Source organism: Callospermophilus lateralis, chromosome 6 (assembly GCF_048772815.1).
Source record: "Callospermophilus lateralis isolate mCalLat2 chromosome 6, mCalLat2.hap1, whole genome shotgun sequence".
Lineage (NCBI taxonomy): Eukaryota > Metazoa > Chordata > Mammalia > Rodentia > Sciuridae > Callospermophilus > Callospermophilus lateralis.
In genome coordinates, this window is record NC_135310.1 from 12407370 (window position 1) to 12426068 (window position 18699).

General features: G+C 41.8%; 1 protein-coding gene across 1 annotated transcript in view; it reads left to right on the top strand.

Annotated features, from left to right (window-relative positions):
- Positions 1–1923: 1923 nt before the first annotated feature.
- The window catches only part of Nox3 (NADPH oxidase 3), a 53594-nt gene continuing 36818 nt past the window's right edge, over positions 1924–18699 (top strand). The window contains exons 1-7 of the mRNA XM_076859410.2: positions 1924–1971; positions 2565–2660; positions 2767–2877; positions 3828–3912; positions 11949–12094; positions 14507–14688; positions 18136–18265. Of these exons, the coding sequence (XP_076715525.2) occupies positions 1924–1971; positions 2565–2660; positions 2767–2877; positions 3828–3912; positions 11949–12094; positions 14507–14688; positions 18136–18265 (798 nt within the window). The remainder of the gene's footprint in view (positions 1972–2564; positions 2661–2766; positions 2878–3827; positions 3913–11948; positions 12095–14506; positions 14689–18135; positions 18266–18699) is intronic.

Genomic DNA, 18699 nt, shown 5'->3' on the forward strand with positions numbered 1-18699 from the left:
GCTCTGAGCAATAGGTGGCCACCAGCTAGCTGTCACCAGTACCTGACCTGGCCACCAGCTAGCTGTCACCAGTACCTGACCTGGGATGACTCAGGAGAGAGAAAAAGTTGGCTTGGTGTGCGAGCATTTGATAAAGGAGGTGGCTGGGAGGTATGAACACTGCATTGTACTGGTTACTTTGGATTTTAAAGGAGTGTTCCTAGGCAAGTAGCTTGGAATTACTAATTGTTAACTTCCAGCCATGGTGGAAGGGCAAAGAGAGGGTGAGAGAGAAACAGAAAGTACAAAATGAGGGCCTGACTTTTCCTTTCACGCAGAACCCACCTTCATAATAATGGCATCAGTCCATTAACGGATCCTGACCTCATCACCTTGCATTAGGCCCCACCTCCCAACACCGTCCCACTGGATTAAGTTGGCAACAAGTTTGGGGACACATTCCAACCACTGCAGGCTCCAAGATATCAAAGCCTCAAAGAATGTAGAATAAAAAATACATGATTAATAGGATGACTTATGTTTACCATTCAATCATTCACTGCATTATATAGAAATAACTTCATCACACATAACAACATATTCAAAATTTGTAAATTAAATCAATTCCTCCAACTTAAATGTGTCTGATTTATAGGACTGCAATGTGTATCTATTAGGTAGCTTTTATGCGCAGATCCATACACTAGGGGTTTATAAATAAAGCATTAAAAGGTAATGGACAAAATTAAAGAAGCTAGAATCAGAGAGAACTGAATTCAAGTGCATCACTCCTTCAGCAAGTGGTTTCATTTGAGTTTCTTTCTACATTAGTGTAATGGGGCTCATACTGTCTACCTGCTAGAGGCAATGGATGATTTAATTAGACAAAACTTGAAAAGTTCTTAACTAAGTGCTAGTATACATACGGGTCAAAATTATTCACAGTGACTGTTCTTACAAGATTTACAATTTAAAAAAAAAATTATTTTAGGACAATGAAATTGATCTACCCTAGAAAAACACAGAAAGCTTTGGCAATGATACAAATCTCCTATTTTCATCTTAATTATCTGAAATTTTTAAATGAAATACTTGAGCCAGAACTAGCCAGAGAATTGCTTCAATTGGGATAACTCTGCCTACCAGAATAGACACATAATCATTATATTATAATAATTTTGACAACACAAAATCAGAGAATGATCAGGCTCAAATGTAGCGACTTCAGGTATTGCCCAAGTATGAGAAGATAGTCTCACTTGCCTCCCTGGTGCACTAAGTAGGCTTGGGGGTTGGGGGGAGGCAGGGAATGGGTTCTATTCCATCAATTACCCCCCCCACCCCCCCAAAAAAGCTCATTTTTTAATAATAATCACACTTTTAGATTTGTAAGACTTTTCCTATCTGTGATTTTTCTTAGAATCTTTTTTCCCCACCATATTCCACCATTTAATCATATTTAGCCCCCACTCTATATCTTCTCTGGAGACCTTTTTGGAAAGAGGCGGGAAGAAGCAAAGAAGTAAAAACAAAGTAGAGGAAGCTATGTCAAAGCGTTCCCCTGCATGCCGCCTGCAGCCCCCGCACTACTTCCCAGTTTTACATGTAGACTTATTGCCATCGAGACTGCAATCATGTAGAAAATGAATGGGGTATAAAGTACAAGAGGACAATTTAATAAAACAAGCTTTCTTTTCTTATGAAATCTTTGAAGAAAGGAATCACTAGACAGAGACCCGCCTTGTATTTACCCAGGTCAGGAGGCATGTCAGCGAGCTGATTGCCTGTGGCAGGCAGTCCTTAATTAGAAATTCCTTGAATCCAGTAGGTGCTTCCCAAGACAAAAAGGCAAAGTGATTGAGTAGGGTGACCCTCTTCAGCGCACACGTCCAGGCTCAGGTGACCGCCAGGAGTCACCGGTTAATGGCAAAGAGGAAAATGGCCATGAGGGGCTGCTGGATTTTGAATGAGAGTCTGTCCATCACCATAGTAGTAAGTGTCATTTTTTGTCAGTTTGCCTTAAATGTACATACTCAAGAGACTGATTGTTGGGAGGACTTGGATAGAGACCTTAGAAGTCTTGAAACATTACTTCAGTTAAAAAGACTAGAACTTGCTAAGAAAAAAAATCAGCAGATGTATTTAATTTATCCTTATAGAATCGTGCAAAGTTGTTTTCCGACTGAGTTCATTTTTAATTATTTTTAAAGTCAAGTGGTTTGTTTTCGCATAATATATGAGGGTTTCTCTAAATCGAGTGAAGTCTTTGAATTAGTCTATGAAATTGGAATGTTTCTAGAGCACCTTAAAAGATTTCCTCCTTGTTGTCTGCCAAGCCGTGTGGACTAAGAAGGTTTTGTAGTTTTCATTAAATTACTGGAGGTTGACCTAGGTGTCTAAAACCCAAGTTCATCATTCTTTATCATGGTGATCTCTGCAAAAAACTGACCTGTGAGAAATAAATACGTGGAGCAATTCTGATTAATATGGAGATGCTCTTTGTTTCATTTCAAAAGAATGAGTGATTCTAAGTGGAGGAAAGGTTGAAGATAGCACTGATGGGTTCTCTTTTCGTTCTACTCTAGGTCTTATGGCTGGGAGTGAATTTATATCTGTTTATCGATACTTTCCTTTGGTATGAAGAGGAGGAGTCTTTCCACTACACCCGAGCAATGCTGGGCGTAAGTAGAGTTGGCCCTAGGCATTACTGTTCCAGAGAGCATCCTGTTGTCCCAGTCTCCCTCGTCTTCACGGTATCTTTTCTTTTGTGTCTTCACCTATGGACAGTCGACTCTGGCGTGGGCACGAGCATCGGCACTGTGCCTGAATTTTAACTGCATGCTAATTCTGTTACCTGTCAGTCGGAACCTGATTTCATTCATGAGAGGAGCAAGCACCGTGAGTACTAAAATATTTGAAATCATCTAAGTTGTTACAACTTAACTAACGTAGGGCTCCTAAAACAAACGTGTACTTAGCCATACCCAGGAACCCTCCTTAAGCTTAGGTTTGTTTCTCTGCACCAGAGAAAAGAAGAGCTAAAGCTGAAAACCAGTTTCATGTGGCTTTGGCTTTTGCCATTGTCCTCCTTCGCAGCTCCACCTTTTCTGGGTACATTTGCTCGTGGAGATGGAAGCATTACAACAGCTTGGCCCGGTACCGTTTCTAATTGAAAGAGGACAAATATACAGTTTCTAATTGAAAGAGGACAAATATACAATTGAGATGAGCCACCCAGGAGACATCTGAGTTCTCACCCAAACACAATCATGATACATGAATCTCAGAACGTAGATTTTAACATCTCCCTGGCATATCGGGATATTTCCTAATTACAGTAGCGTCATTGCACTGAGTACCTTAACTGTGTTCCCTCTGAAACAGAATAACATACGGAAAATGAGGCCTTTGATAACCTTTACATCATGATCAATTTATTTTTGTAATCATTTTATGAATATTGGATATACATGCATATAGTGCCTTTCTGCATAGTGAGGAATAACTTATAGATTACTTAAACCCCATGGATGAGGATGAAGGCCATCACCTCCAGTTTCTAAATAAAGAAACTGCATTCAAGCATGCATAGAGAACCCTTATTCGAGAGTTGTTAATGATAGCCAGAAAACTACCAATTCAATAATTTTTATTGAGTTGAAATTTCAAGAAAGCAAATAAAAATCTTTTGTTTTGCTGTATGACTAACTTCTGCTAACTTTCATGACCTGTAGTCTCACCCTGAGAAATTTAGCAGCAGAGCTGAGTCCTGCTCTCTTAACTCTTAAGACAAGGTTGTCACTGGGACCTTCCCCTGAATTGGGCTTTTACTTGTTTGTTTTATCTAGTGCTGCAAAGGACGCTGGAGGAGGCAATTAGACAAAAACCTCAAATTCCACAAACTGGTTGCCTATGGGATAGCTGTTAATGCAAGTAAGTACTTATTAACTGCAAAATGGATTCTATAATACCTAATGTCAAACCTGATTTTAATCCCTCCATCAAGTCTCACCCTTCAGTAAAAGAAATCTTTACCATCCATCTGATAGATAAACCTACTCAAATAAGTTTTTTTTTTTATTTCTGAATTATACTCTTATATAGATTATTCCATACAACAACTTTAAATTTATGGAAGTTGGTGAGATTTCCTGTTCATTTGTAAATAGCTTCTCTTGTTGATGATTCAGAGACAAATACCTACTTTACAAATGAACACTTGTTATTCAATGTAATTTACATCAGAAATAAAATTGACCTGTGCTCAAGCTCTCAGAGTTATAGGAAAATGACTACCAAATGGTATCAGAGACAGAAAAAAAGAAAGGAAGGTCATGTGAAGGAGAGTACTGAGCTCAGTCTGAAGAGTACTGAGCCAGTGGATTTGAGAAATATCTTGAAGAGATGGGAATCTTTATTGGCATATAAAGTCCTATTGTTATTATTATACTTCTAATTCAAGAAGGCAAGGCGGCTGGCCGGTACAAATTAGCATCCCAGGCCAAGGTTAGACACTGGTCAGGAAGAGAGAAAGCAGGGAAATCATCAACCGCATTGTGGTTTTGTTGGAAAACAGACACTGGAATAAAAGGCCATCAGAACAATAAAGAGTTATGATTCAGGACCGTTTCCCTCAAACTAATTTAACTATAAAATGTTTTCCTCATTTGTTTTTATCCTCTCATGCATAAAAAATAGCAGAGTAAAAGGAACACTCAAAACAAATGTGAATTTAATTAAGCAACAAGACATGACAGACGGTGCCCGAGTGCCAATTAACACAACTTTGGGTGTGCAGTGAGACATCAGGGGAAGATTCTCCCCATTGATTGTCTTCAACGCCAGATTAAACCAACCCGAGAAATGCTTTGCAGAGGGTCTTTGTGGTTTATTAAGAGATAAGGGTACACAGACATCATGTCCTAGAGAAAATCAACTGAGGGATGGGGGGCAAAGAGCAAGGCTTATTCACCTGTTGACCCAGAGCCTGCAACTTTTGATGGATAAGTGAATGCGTGAGGAATGGGGGTCAGGGAAGTAAATTTCAGCTTAGAAAGCAAGTCTTTTCCACACCTTGAAACTTATCTAAATGATATTTAGAGCCCCCTCGGGGCATTGAGTTCTCTGTTGTGGTCAGTGTCCAAGCAGAGGCCAGAAAGCTTGGTAGGCTCATCAGAAAAGGAATTCAAAGAATCTCTAGGCTTCCTTTAAAACCTTAGGAGTCCTCATTTTTGTACACTGAATGTACACTGAATGTCTCCCGTGTGCAGGACACCCTGACAGCAGTTGCAGCCTTCTGAAACAAGGGTGGCCAGGGCTCTTTTACCATGGAACATCCTTTAGTCACCAGAACCAGCAGCAGTCACTAGAACCCCATGATCAAGCTATTGAAAGCCCGGGCTAATGGTTGGTTGTATGATCTCAGATTAAACTTTTTATGTCTTCTATGGAATTAAAAGAACAGTAATACAATTCATGCATCTCAATGAGATGTGCAGATTATTGCCAGGACAGGCACTTGCTGCTACTGCAGATAAGATCAAACCCCAGCTCAGCAGCCTGCCAGTCGGATTCCACGGCCTCATCCAAGTCTTTAACCTTACTCCACTGGACTTTGCCCTTCAGAGCATTCTGGACCTCTGCTCATGGTGTTCCCTTTACCTCTCCTTCATCATCCTCACTGGAGGATGTGTGTAACCCTGGGAGAAGTGCATCCACATTTCACCATATCCTGGTCTACTTACCCAGGGCCGGCCCACTGCCCTCTAGACTGAGGTCACACTTCCTACCTCAGAGCGACAATCCTCAGGCTCTGATGTACCTCATGCATGTTGACTTCCCCGGTCCCTGTCACATAGCACATCCTCAACAGATGTGATCAAACTGAGGATAAGTGGGATTTGGCAATAGACATGAGGTTGAAGGAACTTCTGGGAAAGGTATAAGACCCAAGTACAAGAGTTGCTCAGAGAGCCAGGAGCAGCTTTGGGTGGATGAAACACAGAGAAGGGGGTATGAAGTGGCTCAAAATGACACCCATTGTTCAAGATAAGAAGTTCACATTCTGCTGCAACTATGGACAGCATGACGTTCTTTCTCCCTCTTCCCTCACAAATCCCTGGAGAGCATCAAGCATCCTTCCCAGCCCACTTCCTCTTGAACCACCAGTGCTCTGCCAGGCTCCTAAACATCCCCCAGGCTCTCCCAGCAGAGTCAAAGCTGCATCTGAGAGCCACGCGCCCCCTCGTCCATACCTCCATGGCAACCAGCGCGCTGCCGAGGTTTGCTTCCCAGGCAAAGGCAGGAAGGTGGAAAGAAAGCTCTCCGCTTCTCCCAAAGCCTGACAAAGCAATTATTACATTTCACATCAACTAAGCAACGCCGCTGGCAACTGTGCTTTTAGGGGAAAAAAAAAAAAAAAAAAACAAGCTAAACCCTGGTTTCATAGCCACACCTTGCTTTCCACGTTTTGTCCTTCTGGTGCATTCACAGGAGAGCAGCTGCAATGTCCCTGCGCTTATTTTATTAGCCTCGCCCATTATGCTGCTTTTCAAATAGTCGACTAGCTTAATAGAGGTGTGTAACCTTGGGAGAAGTGCATCCACATTGAAGTTTGCGTGCCAGACTCTAATTTCTCATCCGTTCCCCTCGAAGTTGAACTGCAGGCTTTAATTGGTCAGATCATTAAAGGATGTAATTAGAGACTGGTGGAAGTGGGCTAGGGAGGAGGAGGGAAGAGGAGAAACAATGGTCTCTATAATCAAGGGCATCACCGAAAATGCAGTGACAGGAGCCCTTCTTCTTCTGGCTTCCTGCCTCCCTGCTTGCCTGCCTATGATAAGAGCTGCCAGAGCATTCTTCAAACGCTAATAAATCATGCTCAGGCACCTATAACCCCACCGGTATAAAAATCGTACTTTCACAGCCTCTCCGTTCTTATTAATGTGGATCTTTCTGGATTCCCTGGTCCACGGCAGACCTTGAAGACCCCTCCAATTGAAAAGCAGTACTTTGAGCCTGAGCTTCCATCAAAGGAGGCTGTAAATAGTGACCTAGGCAGCTCTTTCCAGCAAATTCCACGGCTTGTGTCTGCCAGGTTTCAGGGGTGCACAATTACCCTGAGTGCAGTTTCTGATGAGTTGCTAAAATTAGTTTACAAACATCAATAAACAGAACAGGGGCAACTTGAGAGCAGAGAGCTCAGAATAAAGGTTCTGGAAAAAGCAAAGATTTGGAGGCCCCCGAGGAAGAGAAGAGCACCAACAGCCCAAGCTCTTCAGGGCCCGACCCCCCAAAGAATTGCTACTAAACCAGTTCTGCTGGAGGGACTGGGAGCCCCAAAGACGCTCCACCTCCAGTCCTGCCCAACAGGATCTAATTCAATTCACAAACACAGCAGGCACAGGGTGCCAGAATCAATGGGTCTTCCTGCAGAAATCAGACCACAAATTCCAAAGTCTCGGCCAAATTCTGGCTGCAGAAGTGCGTTCAGGATTTGTCCTGGTCCCTGTTTCCAAAGGCTGCTTAATTAGGAAGTGACTAACTCCAAAATGACTGTTATCACTGACGGGCAGGCAGAGAGACAGCTAGAACTGACCACACTTCCAAAATTCCCCTCTATTACGTGTCCTTTGATCTTCAGAAAAATAAGAAGGAAAGAAAGAAGGAAGAAGAACTATCTCAGGGCAGCTGGCTCTAATTGTAGCCTTTATGATTTTTTTTTTTTTTTTTTTTGTTTACTGTTCAGTAAAAGCTCCTTATTTGAACTCAGAAGTTCACACACCAATTAAATGTGCATGTGTACTATGTCCAAGATTGCTACTCTCTTTTAAAAGTACTTTGGTGAGAAAATAAAATTGTAGAAAGACCCAGTTATAGCACCTTTTAGCCTGGAGCATTTGGGTGGGTTGTGCATCTCAGTGTTTTGCTTTTGTTTTTGGGGATTTTTTTGGTTTTGTTTTGTTTTTGTTTTTTACACTGGGGATCAAACCCAGGGCCTGTCCCATGCCAGGCCAGGTGTTCCATTACTGAGCTACAGTCTTGGCCTCTGCCTCTTGGCTCTTCCAAGGAGGGTAGAGCAGTGTGTACGATGGAAAGTCCACAGGGACAACAGAAAGACTCCCCTGTGCAGTTGATTCCACTGGATTTACTGCAAGACTGAAGAGTCCCATCTAAACCAGCGCTGACTTTGAAAACTATATAAAACATGAATCTCACATTTGCATTATTACTCTAATATTAGTCTGAAGATCCTTTTTGGATCTTAAACATCCCTGATTAACTTCAGAGAAAGATTCAGAGCTACATAGCTGGAAGGAAGTTAAGATATACTGTAGTTTCCTCCAATCCACCCACTTTACAGATTAAAAAAAAAAAAAACGGGGCTTAATGAAATTAGATAACACCTCCATGTTCTTTGTGCTGTATGCGAACAACAAATCTAATATGTGAAATGATCCTGAGAGAGAAAAGTCAAGCCATACCAGCATTTCATCACATCTTTTGAGCAACTGCCACCATGACATAGGTAGCATGGTTATTCGTATTTTAAAAGAGTGAAATGTATAAAAGAGAGAACAGAAAATACAATGTCTGAAAAAAGAACAAGAACAACGCTTCCCCTGGCATCTCTGAAGTCCCAGCAGCCCCGGATTGAGTTCCTGGCCTATCTTCATTTCTGAGCCAAGATCACAATAACATTAGGATCTGATCTAAAAGGAAAATAAAATGTTTAGATAAACAAAAATGGGCATACGCAGTTTTCACTCTGAGAGTTCCTGAGATAAATAAAATATTCCACCTTTTATCTTCTGCCTTGTAAAGCAAAAACAAAATGGAGGCGCCGAAGCAAAGAAACACTGAAGATACGAATTTCAAATACGTGAAAAATACCGAGGAAAGTGGTTTTCAGCCTATTCCCTCAGAAGCTACCTCTTGAAAAGTGTCCTGGGCTCTCTTATCCTACTTCATTAGATTCTTCAGCTCTGTTAGGAGAGACCTGGCAATAAGAATAAATAAATAGTTCAATATCTTTGTTCATTCAATCCACACACTTAAATTTAGTTTAACAGTGTCAAATCCTCATGTGGAAATCAATCTAATAGAAAACAGATTGTGATCAACAGCTCATTACATGGGGGAGGAATACTATAAAAACAGAAGAATATAAGAGAATTTATTGCATATTCTCTTTCTGACTGTCCCCTATGGATTATGCAATAGTACACTGGTCACTTATTTTATTTTAATCTGAAGTTTGGTTTCTATTTCTATAAAATGGGAACAGCTCTAGTCTCTCTGCAGTGCCTTAGTGTCTGGGAGGAAAATCAGAAATAGGAGGAGGAGGGAAAATCAGAAATAGGAGGAGCACACGGGTATCTCAAGTGGTAGGCAAAGGGGCAGTTACACCAGCTCACAATAAGGACACCAAATGTCACCATCGGTCATCAGCCTTAATTAAGAATGGTAGATTAGGGGCATCAAGTAAGCCGTTCACAGAGCTTTACCTAAACTTGTGGGAGAGCCCCGTTCTGAGAAAACAGTAAGGCAGAGCAATATATTTTTAGTCCAAAAAGCAGTAAAGCCTATATGTCAAAAGATGGGATCCTGAAGTCACATAAACAGGGTTTTATCTCCCCTTTGCCATGAACTTTCTGAACACTGGTCTATACAACAGGACTAAGACTAATCCCTGAGGGTTAATCGGATGATATGCCTATGCATTTCTAACAACACCTGGTGTAGAGTAGACATTCAAATATGAGAAATACCACCTGTTTTTAACAACTCTGAGGTTATTATCAGAAAACAGTAATTAGAAGTGCTGGACAGTGAGTGTGTTCAAATTGGCAAACAGGTCCCAGTGTATGTACACCATTTTGGAAGAGATGGCTGCTGGGGGAGCTTTTCTGGCTTTGTGGCTGTTGAGGCTGAACAACGCAGCTCTCTCCTAGCCATGGCCACATGTCAACAAAGCTCATGTATTAGTCCATTATCCATTACTGTAAAGAAACAGTAAGGCTGGGTGCTTTTTAAAGAAAAGAGACACTTTGGCTCACCATTTTGGAGGTGTAAATTCCAAACAACATGGTGCTAGCTCTGGCAAGAGCCCTGTTGCTGCATCACCTCGTGGCAGAGGCACCAGGGCTGGAGCACACAGAGAAGAGCAATGGGGAGACCCCAAGCCAGACACCGGGAGCCACCAGTGAGACCTCCACTAGGCCCCACCTCTTAAAGGGCCCTCTCCACATTGTCACACTGGAGACCACGCTTCTAATACACACACCTTTGGGGACAAACTACCCCCAAACCATAGCAGCACCTAGGAGAAAATATACTCTCTTCAGTGCAAACCTCACTGAATTCACAAACAGGCAACAAACATCGTAGATGCAGAAACACTATCATACGCCTTGCTTTCCTTGGTGGGTCTCAACTAAAAGTATGTTTGATTTGATTTCAAACTTACTAAAGCCTGAAGAAAAATGTGCTAGAAATATAGGCCAGCAGATATACGACTCTAGTCAACGCTGAACCCATTGATTTCCTGACCCTTTCTTTATCCCTTCTACCTTTCTATAATATCACAGCCACTTAGAAAATACTTATTAAGTACTTGCTGGTGCTAAGCAGTGGGCCACACACAAAAGTTTTAAGGAGGACTAAGTCTCGAAGAGTCAAAGTCCCTTGGGGACACAAACATAAATAAACACAACAATCATTTCTGAGAAATCGTGTAATCAAAATATCAGCTGTGCCTATGGAAGTGGAGAATTTATAACAGAACACAACTTTCTGAATTAGGTCTTAAAGCATGAGTAAAACTTTGCAAGGCAGAAAAGGCAATCGTTCTGATAAAAAGGACGAGGGTAACAGAAAATCTCTTCTAAATAGAAAATGGCATTTATAATAAATATGTGATTAGGACCACAGGGACCAAAATGACACCAATATTCCAGAAGTTTCTGCTGGTCGCATTTGCCCCTTCTCTTACGCACCTCCACCTACAACGGACAACCTTGGAGAATCTCATAATTCACCCACAACTGGCATAGACTATAATAGAAGAGAGAGAGAGGAGATATCAACTAGGGAATTGCCTATATCCCAGTCCCAGGAAATGAGTCCTCCATTGAGTCTGATCACAAAGGCAGGTACCAACCAGCTCCCCAGCTGGGGTTCCAGAGCAAAAGCATGCAGTTGTCTAGACACTGTGATTGCTGGCTGCCCAGAAGATTTCACAAGACAGTGGAGGAACATCAGACCCAGAATCCTCAGCCATCTAGATACTTCTGTGTCCCTGATCTTATCCACCCATTCTCAAAATTAGAAAGCACAGAATTTACTTGTCAAGAATATGGAGAGGGTATTTTAGTTCCATAAATACTGGTATATTTCAATACAGTTGGACTAACACATTCAAATACACGAGACATGTGGATATGTACACCTATAAGTAAGTGCTAAAATGTATACAGGAAGGAGTGGACAGTATAATGTCTGAAAGAGAACAAAATCAATATATCCTGGTATCAATCATGTATATCATTAAACATATCAGAGTGTATGAGGAATTCTAGAGGAACGCTTTCTGCCTTCTTAAGAAATTTCATACTTTTATCTACATGCACGTCTTCTTTAAGAATTATATCTTATATATAATTATGTTGTGATATCGTAAGACCTATTCCACTTCTAGAGACTGTATGTTTAAAATTGTTATGTTGAATTGAGAATTGCTTTCTTTCTCAACATAATTGAAACGAATGTGGTGAATCACACACCATTTTCAGAAGCATTTGATCCACTCTATTCAAGACACTGGGAAAGATGCCTAAGTAAATCAATTTTCCTTGGGGAGTGTGAAAACCAGAACAGAGAAACTTGATCACAGTGGCATCACATTTCTGAGTAACTACAAAGGACAAAATCCATATGTGGCATGTCCTATGTCATCTCCTCATCCTCAGCCATCCACATTGTGGCCCATTGGTTCAACCTCGAGCGCTACCACTTGAGCCAGTCAGAGGATGCGGAGGGACTCCTGGCAGCACTTTCCAAGCTTGGAAACACCCCAAATGAGAGCTACCTCAATCCTGTTCGGACCTTCCACACAGTGAGTTCCAGTTTCCCATTTGAAAAATCCTTCCTTATCTCATTCCTTTATCAGGAAAAAATGTATTTCAATAGCTTTTAATACAAGAGCTGGAGAGAAGACGTTTATGCCAAATGTTATTATCATTTTCACCTTTTTAAACTTATTTTTTCAACCATTAATGTTCCTGGGAGGTTATGAGCAAATCGAAAACCATGCCAATTAATTAATTTGTAGTGAAAATATATAGGTGGTACTTAAGAATGGAGTCACCTAATGTAAAAACCTAATATTTTAAAATTCAAAAGCAGCTCAGGATCAGTTTTTTTTTTTTCCCCACTGATGTTAGACTCATAAAGAATGTGAGTCCCATCTAAATGCAGAGATTATAAATTGGGTGTCTTCATTTCCAATTTGCAAATTGTTTTCTGGATCCCTTCTCCCACACCTCATATTTTGGCCCACGTGAAAACAGGCACTAGGTAAAGAAGCTAATTTCCTAATGAGCCCTCCATGGCTAGTGACCCCACTGATGCTAATGACCCATAGGCACAGAGTGGCAGCACCTGTGGGGAGCAAAAAAGGAAACCCCAAATGTAGACACAACCATTATCCTTAGAGAAAAGGACAATCTTCTTCCTCCAGACCCTCTTCCTTTGTGGTTGACCCCAACTCTTTTCCACGTACTCCCATGCTGCAATATGTGTCCAACGTGGTGACCGCGTTAAAAGATCTATATTTTCCAAGAAAAGGCTTTGAAGGCAACACAACGCAGCAGCAGAAATCTCTCTGTTGTTATCTGGGCCATCTCCATAAGTGACCATTTCACTCATACAGCTTTACTGAAGGGAGGAAAATTCAAAATCTGTTTTGAGGGTGTGATTCTCCCACGTTAAACTCCTAATTACCCTAAGATGATAATTCAATATCAAGCCATTGATCGGGTTGAGTTCCTTTGCTCACTTGACAGCAATTAGAAGCACACATTTCACAGTGACAAATCAAAACTAGATGTCCTAAGCACGTGGGCAGACCTCTCCCATCACTGTGCGCCCACGGATGCTAACCCATTTCCCCACTAAAGCTCCAGAAAATCCAGTGCTACACAAATATAAGAATAATTATCAACATTTTAAAGAGATCATATAATAAATAGAACACATGATAAGTAACTTTTAAAGCAATTGAACAAAATAATTAACACAATTACTTTCGCGTTTTTTAAGCAATATACTATGTAGGCACTAACTAAACTCAGAAAGCCCTCTAAGTTGGGGTGTTTGGAGAGAGATGATATCAATTACACAAAGTGTATTACCCAGCAATTGGGAAGAAAAGGAGTGGGACTGCTTTAGAGGATTCATTGCAACTCAAACCAGTCTGTAAACGTGTTGCGGGAAAAGAGGAAATTTGCCTTAATAGTCAAAGAAGGATGATTTGAAATTAGCACAGCATATGCTGGAAATGGATTTCAAGTATACCTGCAAAAACCCCCTTTAAATGTTTTAGACAGACCCCTTTCAATTTTATTTTCACTCCTTGCCTTGTGAGGAAAAAATAAACAATGGAGAAGTCCCTGTCCAAATTACCTTCGGATCTCAAAGCAGCCCAAATTAATGAGGTTTTACTGACAAAAGATATAGTGTGAGTTTATTGAGCTCATGGTCGGCTCAGCGATAGTAGCACAATGTATGCATACTAATGACTGGGCAGGAATATGGGAAACTCGCAATGAAAACCAAACGCCTTCTGCTTCATATTCTAAAAGGCTATTTAACTGTCCCTTGCACTCTTGGGTCAGAATTCAGGCCTTTTGGGAGTATCCACCAGAAAAGAATAGCTGTACCGTTATTGATCACCTAGGATTTACCAAGCCTTATTTCAGGCCCCCTAAGGTGGCGTGAAAGAAATGCAAGTCATGGTCTTTCCAATTAAAAAGCAAGAGCTAGGAAGAACTACCAGGGGAACAGAGTGTGCAGCTGCTGTATTAGGAATGCCCCTAAGGGACTTCTCAAAAAAAAAAAATGTGTTTATTAATGTTAAAATGCAATTAAGCATGGTGATCCACGTTTTTTATTTTAAAAATTAAAAACTTAACAACATGGATTGACTTGCTATATTATATCTTAAAATGCTCTCTTTATATTTAATGCTAATGTCTATCCAATACAGTAAGTTGGACATAAAAATTAATTTATATAAATGAGGGGAAAAATGTAGTTAATGACATGGCACTTCATAAAATTCCATCTAAGCACAGGGGAAGAAGGAAGGGTGAGGGAACTCATTTCTTGAGTTGTTCCCAGATCTTATCCAGCTAATATGATTCTAAGCAAAACATTGTGAATGGCTCTTTGCTTGGACCTTCAAGTGTTGATTCTAAAACCTACAAAGTGTATGAGATATCAATGTCGTGGCATCCGTTTCCGTTAGAACACAACCATTGAGCTGCTGTCGACAACAGCAGGCGTTACGGGCCTGGTGCTCTCTCTGGCTTTGGTCTTGATCATGACCTCTTCAACAGAGTCCATCAGGCAGTTCTCCTACGAGCTGTTCTGGTACACGCACCATCTTTTCACCATCTTCTTCATCAGCCTGGCTGTCCACGGGGCAGGGTAAGTCCAGATTATGTTCAGCATGTTCAGATTATTATCTCCATGAATGTCAAAATCTTTGAAAGTCCTTCTAATAAAGGAACCCAATGTGCGGTGACAACAGGACGCCTAGTAAGTGTGAAAATGCATGCCCCCTGTGGCAAACTTCTCTTTGTGATACTGAAAATCAGTCACCTAGGTAGAGAAGCATTTTATTTATTTTTCCAAGCTCACTCGGTTAGTGAGTCTTGACATGTTTATAAGATTCAGAAATTCTAATGAATGCTGGATGACAGCAGATCTATGTTTCATTCTGTACCTGTTTCTGCAATCCAATTTATGTGGGATTAGTCAGGGGATATATTTTTTGACATCTGGATTTCACTTCTGCTTAGCCAAATCCATCAACTAGGCAGACCGGTAGGCAGGAGAGCACAAAGCATTTGAGATGACCAGCCAGACCTGGGCTCCAGAGATCAACTCTACCCCTATTTAGCAGAGTGACTGGGCACAAGTGTTTTGAGTTTTCTGAGTCTTAGTTTCCCCATGTGACCTCTCAGATACCTCTTTGCACAGACATCCTATGAGATTTATTCTGGCATTCAGCACCTGCAGACTGCTGACCCTCAGAGAGAAGCTGGACCAGCACCTGAAGTATTCAAGGGTGCACAATGTACCCACCTGTATGTGTCAGTTCCTTAAGGACCTGAATTCACTAATTGCTGTCTACAAATGAGCTTGCCCTTTTTATTCATTTCATCGACTGGTGTTTTTCCCCCATTGGATATCCATTTGCAGGATCAATTTGACCCTGACGACAATCTTGAAAGTAGAAAAGGTGAGGGTGTCCCCTTTAATAAGGAGGAGTCCAATGGCACTCAAGGTCCCAGGTGAATGAATGGCAGAGTCAGACCTAGGGCACCAATCCCTAGGGAATTAAACCTCTATTTTTAAAATATTTTTTAGCTGTTGATGGGCCTTTATTTAATTTATTTATTCATATATGGTGCTGAGAATCGAACTCGGTGCCTCACACATGGTAGGCAAGTGCTCTACCCCGAGGCCACAACCCTCTACTTTTAAGAAGCCCTTGAAGAACGAATGGACCCTCCATTTTTTTAAGGCATACCTTCGTCCTCCAGAAACACGCGGCGGGTGGTGGTGCAAACACCTCTTGGCTCTTCCTGGGGTCCCTGATAGCTGAACACCTTCTTTCACTCCCGTTTCTCCCGCCTGTGCCCCTGCAGAGCGCGCACACCAGGGGCCTGGACACCAATGGCTCAGCTTCTGCGCAGACGCAGAAGGGCAGGTGCGCAACCCCACCCGCCTGGCCTGGGAGGGCAGCACCTTGGCGACTCGGTGGTCCCCTTGGGTGCCCTAGACAGCTCTTTAAGATTCGGACCTAAGCAAGTGAGCTGTCCCCTCCAAACTCCCTCCTTACAGGAGATGCTCCTTCCGGCCCAGGCCCCACTTCTCGAAGGGGGGACACGTTCACGCTGCCTCTGCCTCTGCCTCTGCCTCATTGCAAGCTGCCGTGGTCCGGAAGCTTGTCTGACATGCACACATTGTGCACACACTGTGCACACATTGTTCAAGGAGGGGTACCCCTGGGGGTGTGTTTTACACTAACAGAGTGCTCCTCCCACTGCTGATCCTTATGTCCTGGTCAACCTTCCTTTTTATGCTGGTAACAGGTTAAAGACTTTCTATTTTGTTTCAGCTTTAAAGTGTCTGCAGTTGGCTCCTGGGAGTGTGCACATCTCAACCTTCCTATTTATTTGTACTTGGGGCAGACAGAGTGGAGGGTGTGGCCCAGTGTTCCATCCAGAGATGTCAATTCTGACTTCTTCCTATACCGGTCTCTTCCCTGGTGGCACCCTGGGAGGCTTTCTATCCATATCCATGGGTGTGCAGAAATCCTCTTCCCGGAAGTCACCCCTCTAATCCGTGTTCCCTGGTCCACACCCTGGTGCACTGTAGAAGCGGTGGACTTCAGTGGGCAGTGTTTCATTGGAGATACTTTTTTGATATCCAAATAACATTTCAAGATGAAATTTTTTAGTCAATTTTTACCTAGTTGAAAGGCTTATTTGGGGATAAGGGCTTCATTTAATCTTCTCAGCTTGAAGTGTTCTACAGCTACTGTTTACAGCAAAAGTAATTTGCAAATTCTATACAAAATGCCAAGTAAAAGTAGGATTACTGGAATGTGTTAAAGCCCACTAATCTACCTATTATGGGATGGCATAGATGGAGACGTTCAAAAACATTTTTTAAATGTTAAAGATACTTCATTTGTTGAACCCTCTGGGGCCTAGTCTAGGAAACATTGTCTAACCTGGCAATGGATGCCGTGACAGTCACAGTGCCCCTCCTCTGGCTCCCATTCAGTGTTCACCCTTGCTATGTCTGGACATTATTTGCACCTGGAGTTCAAAGCTTTGCTCATCAACTCGAAGGTGTGCTATCAGGTTTGGATGACTTCCATAAAACAGACCCAGACAGAGACCAACACATCAGTTCTAACTGACCCCAAGCTCTTTCCAAAGGCATTATTGCTTCCTCCCCCCATGCCTTGTAATGCGAAAGGCTGTCCAGGACATGGATTTGTGTGACATACTAAAATCTCTCAGTCCAAGAGTCTATTTTTTATTGGCAAAATAAATCGGTGCATCTTATTCATAAACACTGAGGCACAACACAACTCCCCAATTATGTGACCTCAAAGTCTGGTGCTTTTCACTGTCAGTACGCCAGTGTGTGACCCCAGGAGCTAGAACCAAAGCAGTTTGTCGAAGGTCACTTGGTAGTACATTTGTGACAAATATAATAGACCGGAATTACAGGACTCTTCATCCAGCACTTCATTCATGAAGGCTGCCTTCACTTTGCACTCTTAAATTTATCAATACAGTCTCAAAGACATACTTCATAGTGACCTATTTTGACCCTGTCAAACCCTAAGCCTGCTAGTGGTCACTGGGGGGAAAAATAACCATTATTCAGGGCACTTCTTTTGACTTCTTTACTTGAAAAGTTCTAAGCTCTCAGAAACAAACTAAGAAGGGTAGAAGTTAAATCAATCTGCAAAAGAACCAAATAGTACAAAGTTAGTCAATTAGCCCAAATCAGCAATCAGGACGAGATGAAACCTAATTAAATTCAACAGTCTACAAAAGGATGTGTTCAAACAATTTCCTTCATTATGAATTCTCTAATATAGACACTTTCAATTTAGCACAGGATACCACAGAGGGGCACTTCTTTTCTGGGATCTTCAAAGTTATCCAAAGCTTTTTAAATGCCTATTTTTAAAGATGCTGAGGAAAATGAGTGACAGCCCAAATTTTAAGCAATAGAATTGTTGTTCCAGAGCCTGCTGTAAAATACATAAATCTTGTGGTATAACAAAACTGCACAAAATCAGTTTGACATTTGTGTGTGTGCTTTTTTTTTTTTTTTAATAAGTCAAATTATTCGAGGTCAAACTCCGGAGAGTCTCTTGCTGCACAATGTCACCTTCTGTAGAGACCGCTACGCTGAATGGCGGGCGACTGCCCTGTGCCCTGTGCCTCAATTTTCTGGCAAGGAACCTTCGGTAAGAATGAACCCAGGAGCTTTTAAAAATAACTGTCCCCACAGTTAAGATAACTAGAGCTTTTATATGCCTGAAAAAAAGAACAGCCCATGTCACCACTAGAGGAAAGCCCGCTCTTTATTAAGTGTACTAATGGAGAAATCCAGTTAAGGATAATTTTAAAAGAGGTTTACTGCCAAAAGCACTCTGTTCGGCTTTGAAATGTGTTCTTCTACTTATATTTAAATATGGATGTCAGACATTGTGGGGATCCATAATAGCACAGCAACGGCTCTGGAGGAGTGAGTGTGTGCCTAACTACCTTCTGCTCTCCTGCTTCCTCGGCTGCCTGTATCCCTGCATAGCTGCCTTCTCCACTCTGAGAATTAACAGCATCACTTCTCAACCTCGGATTGCTATGGCCAAGTGAGAACCAAACCCTCTTTATAATGTTG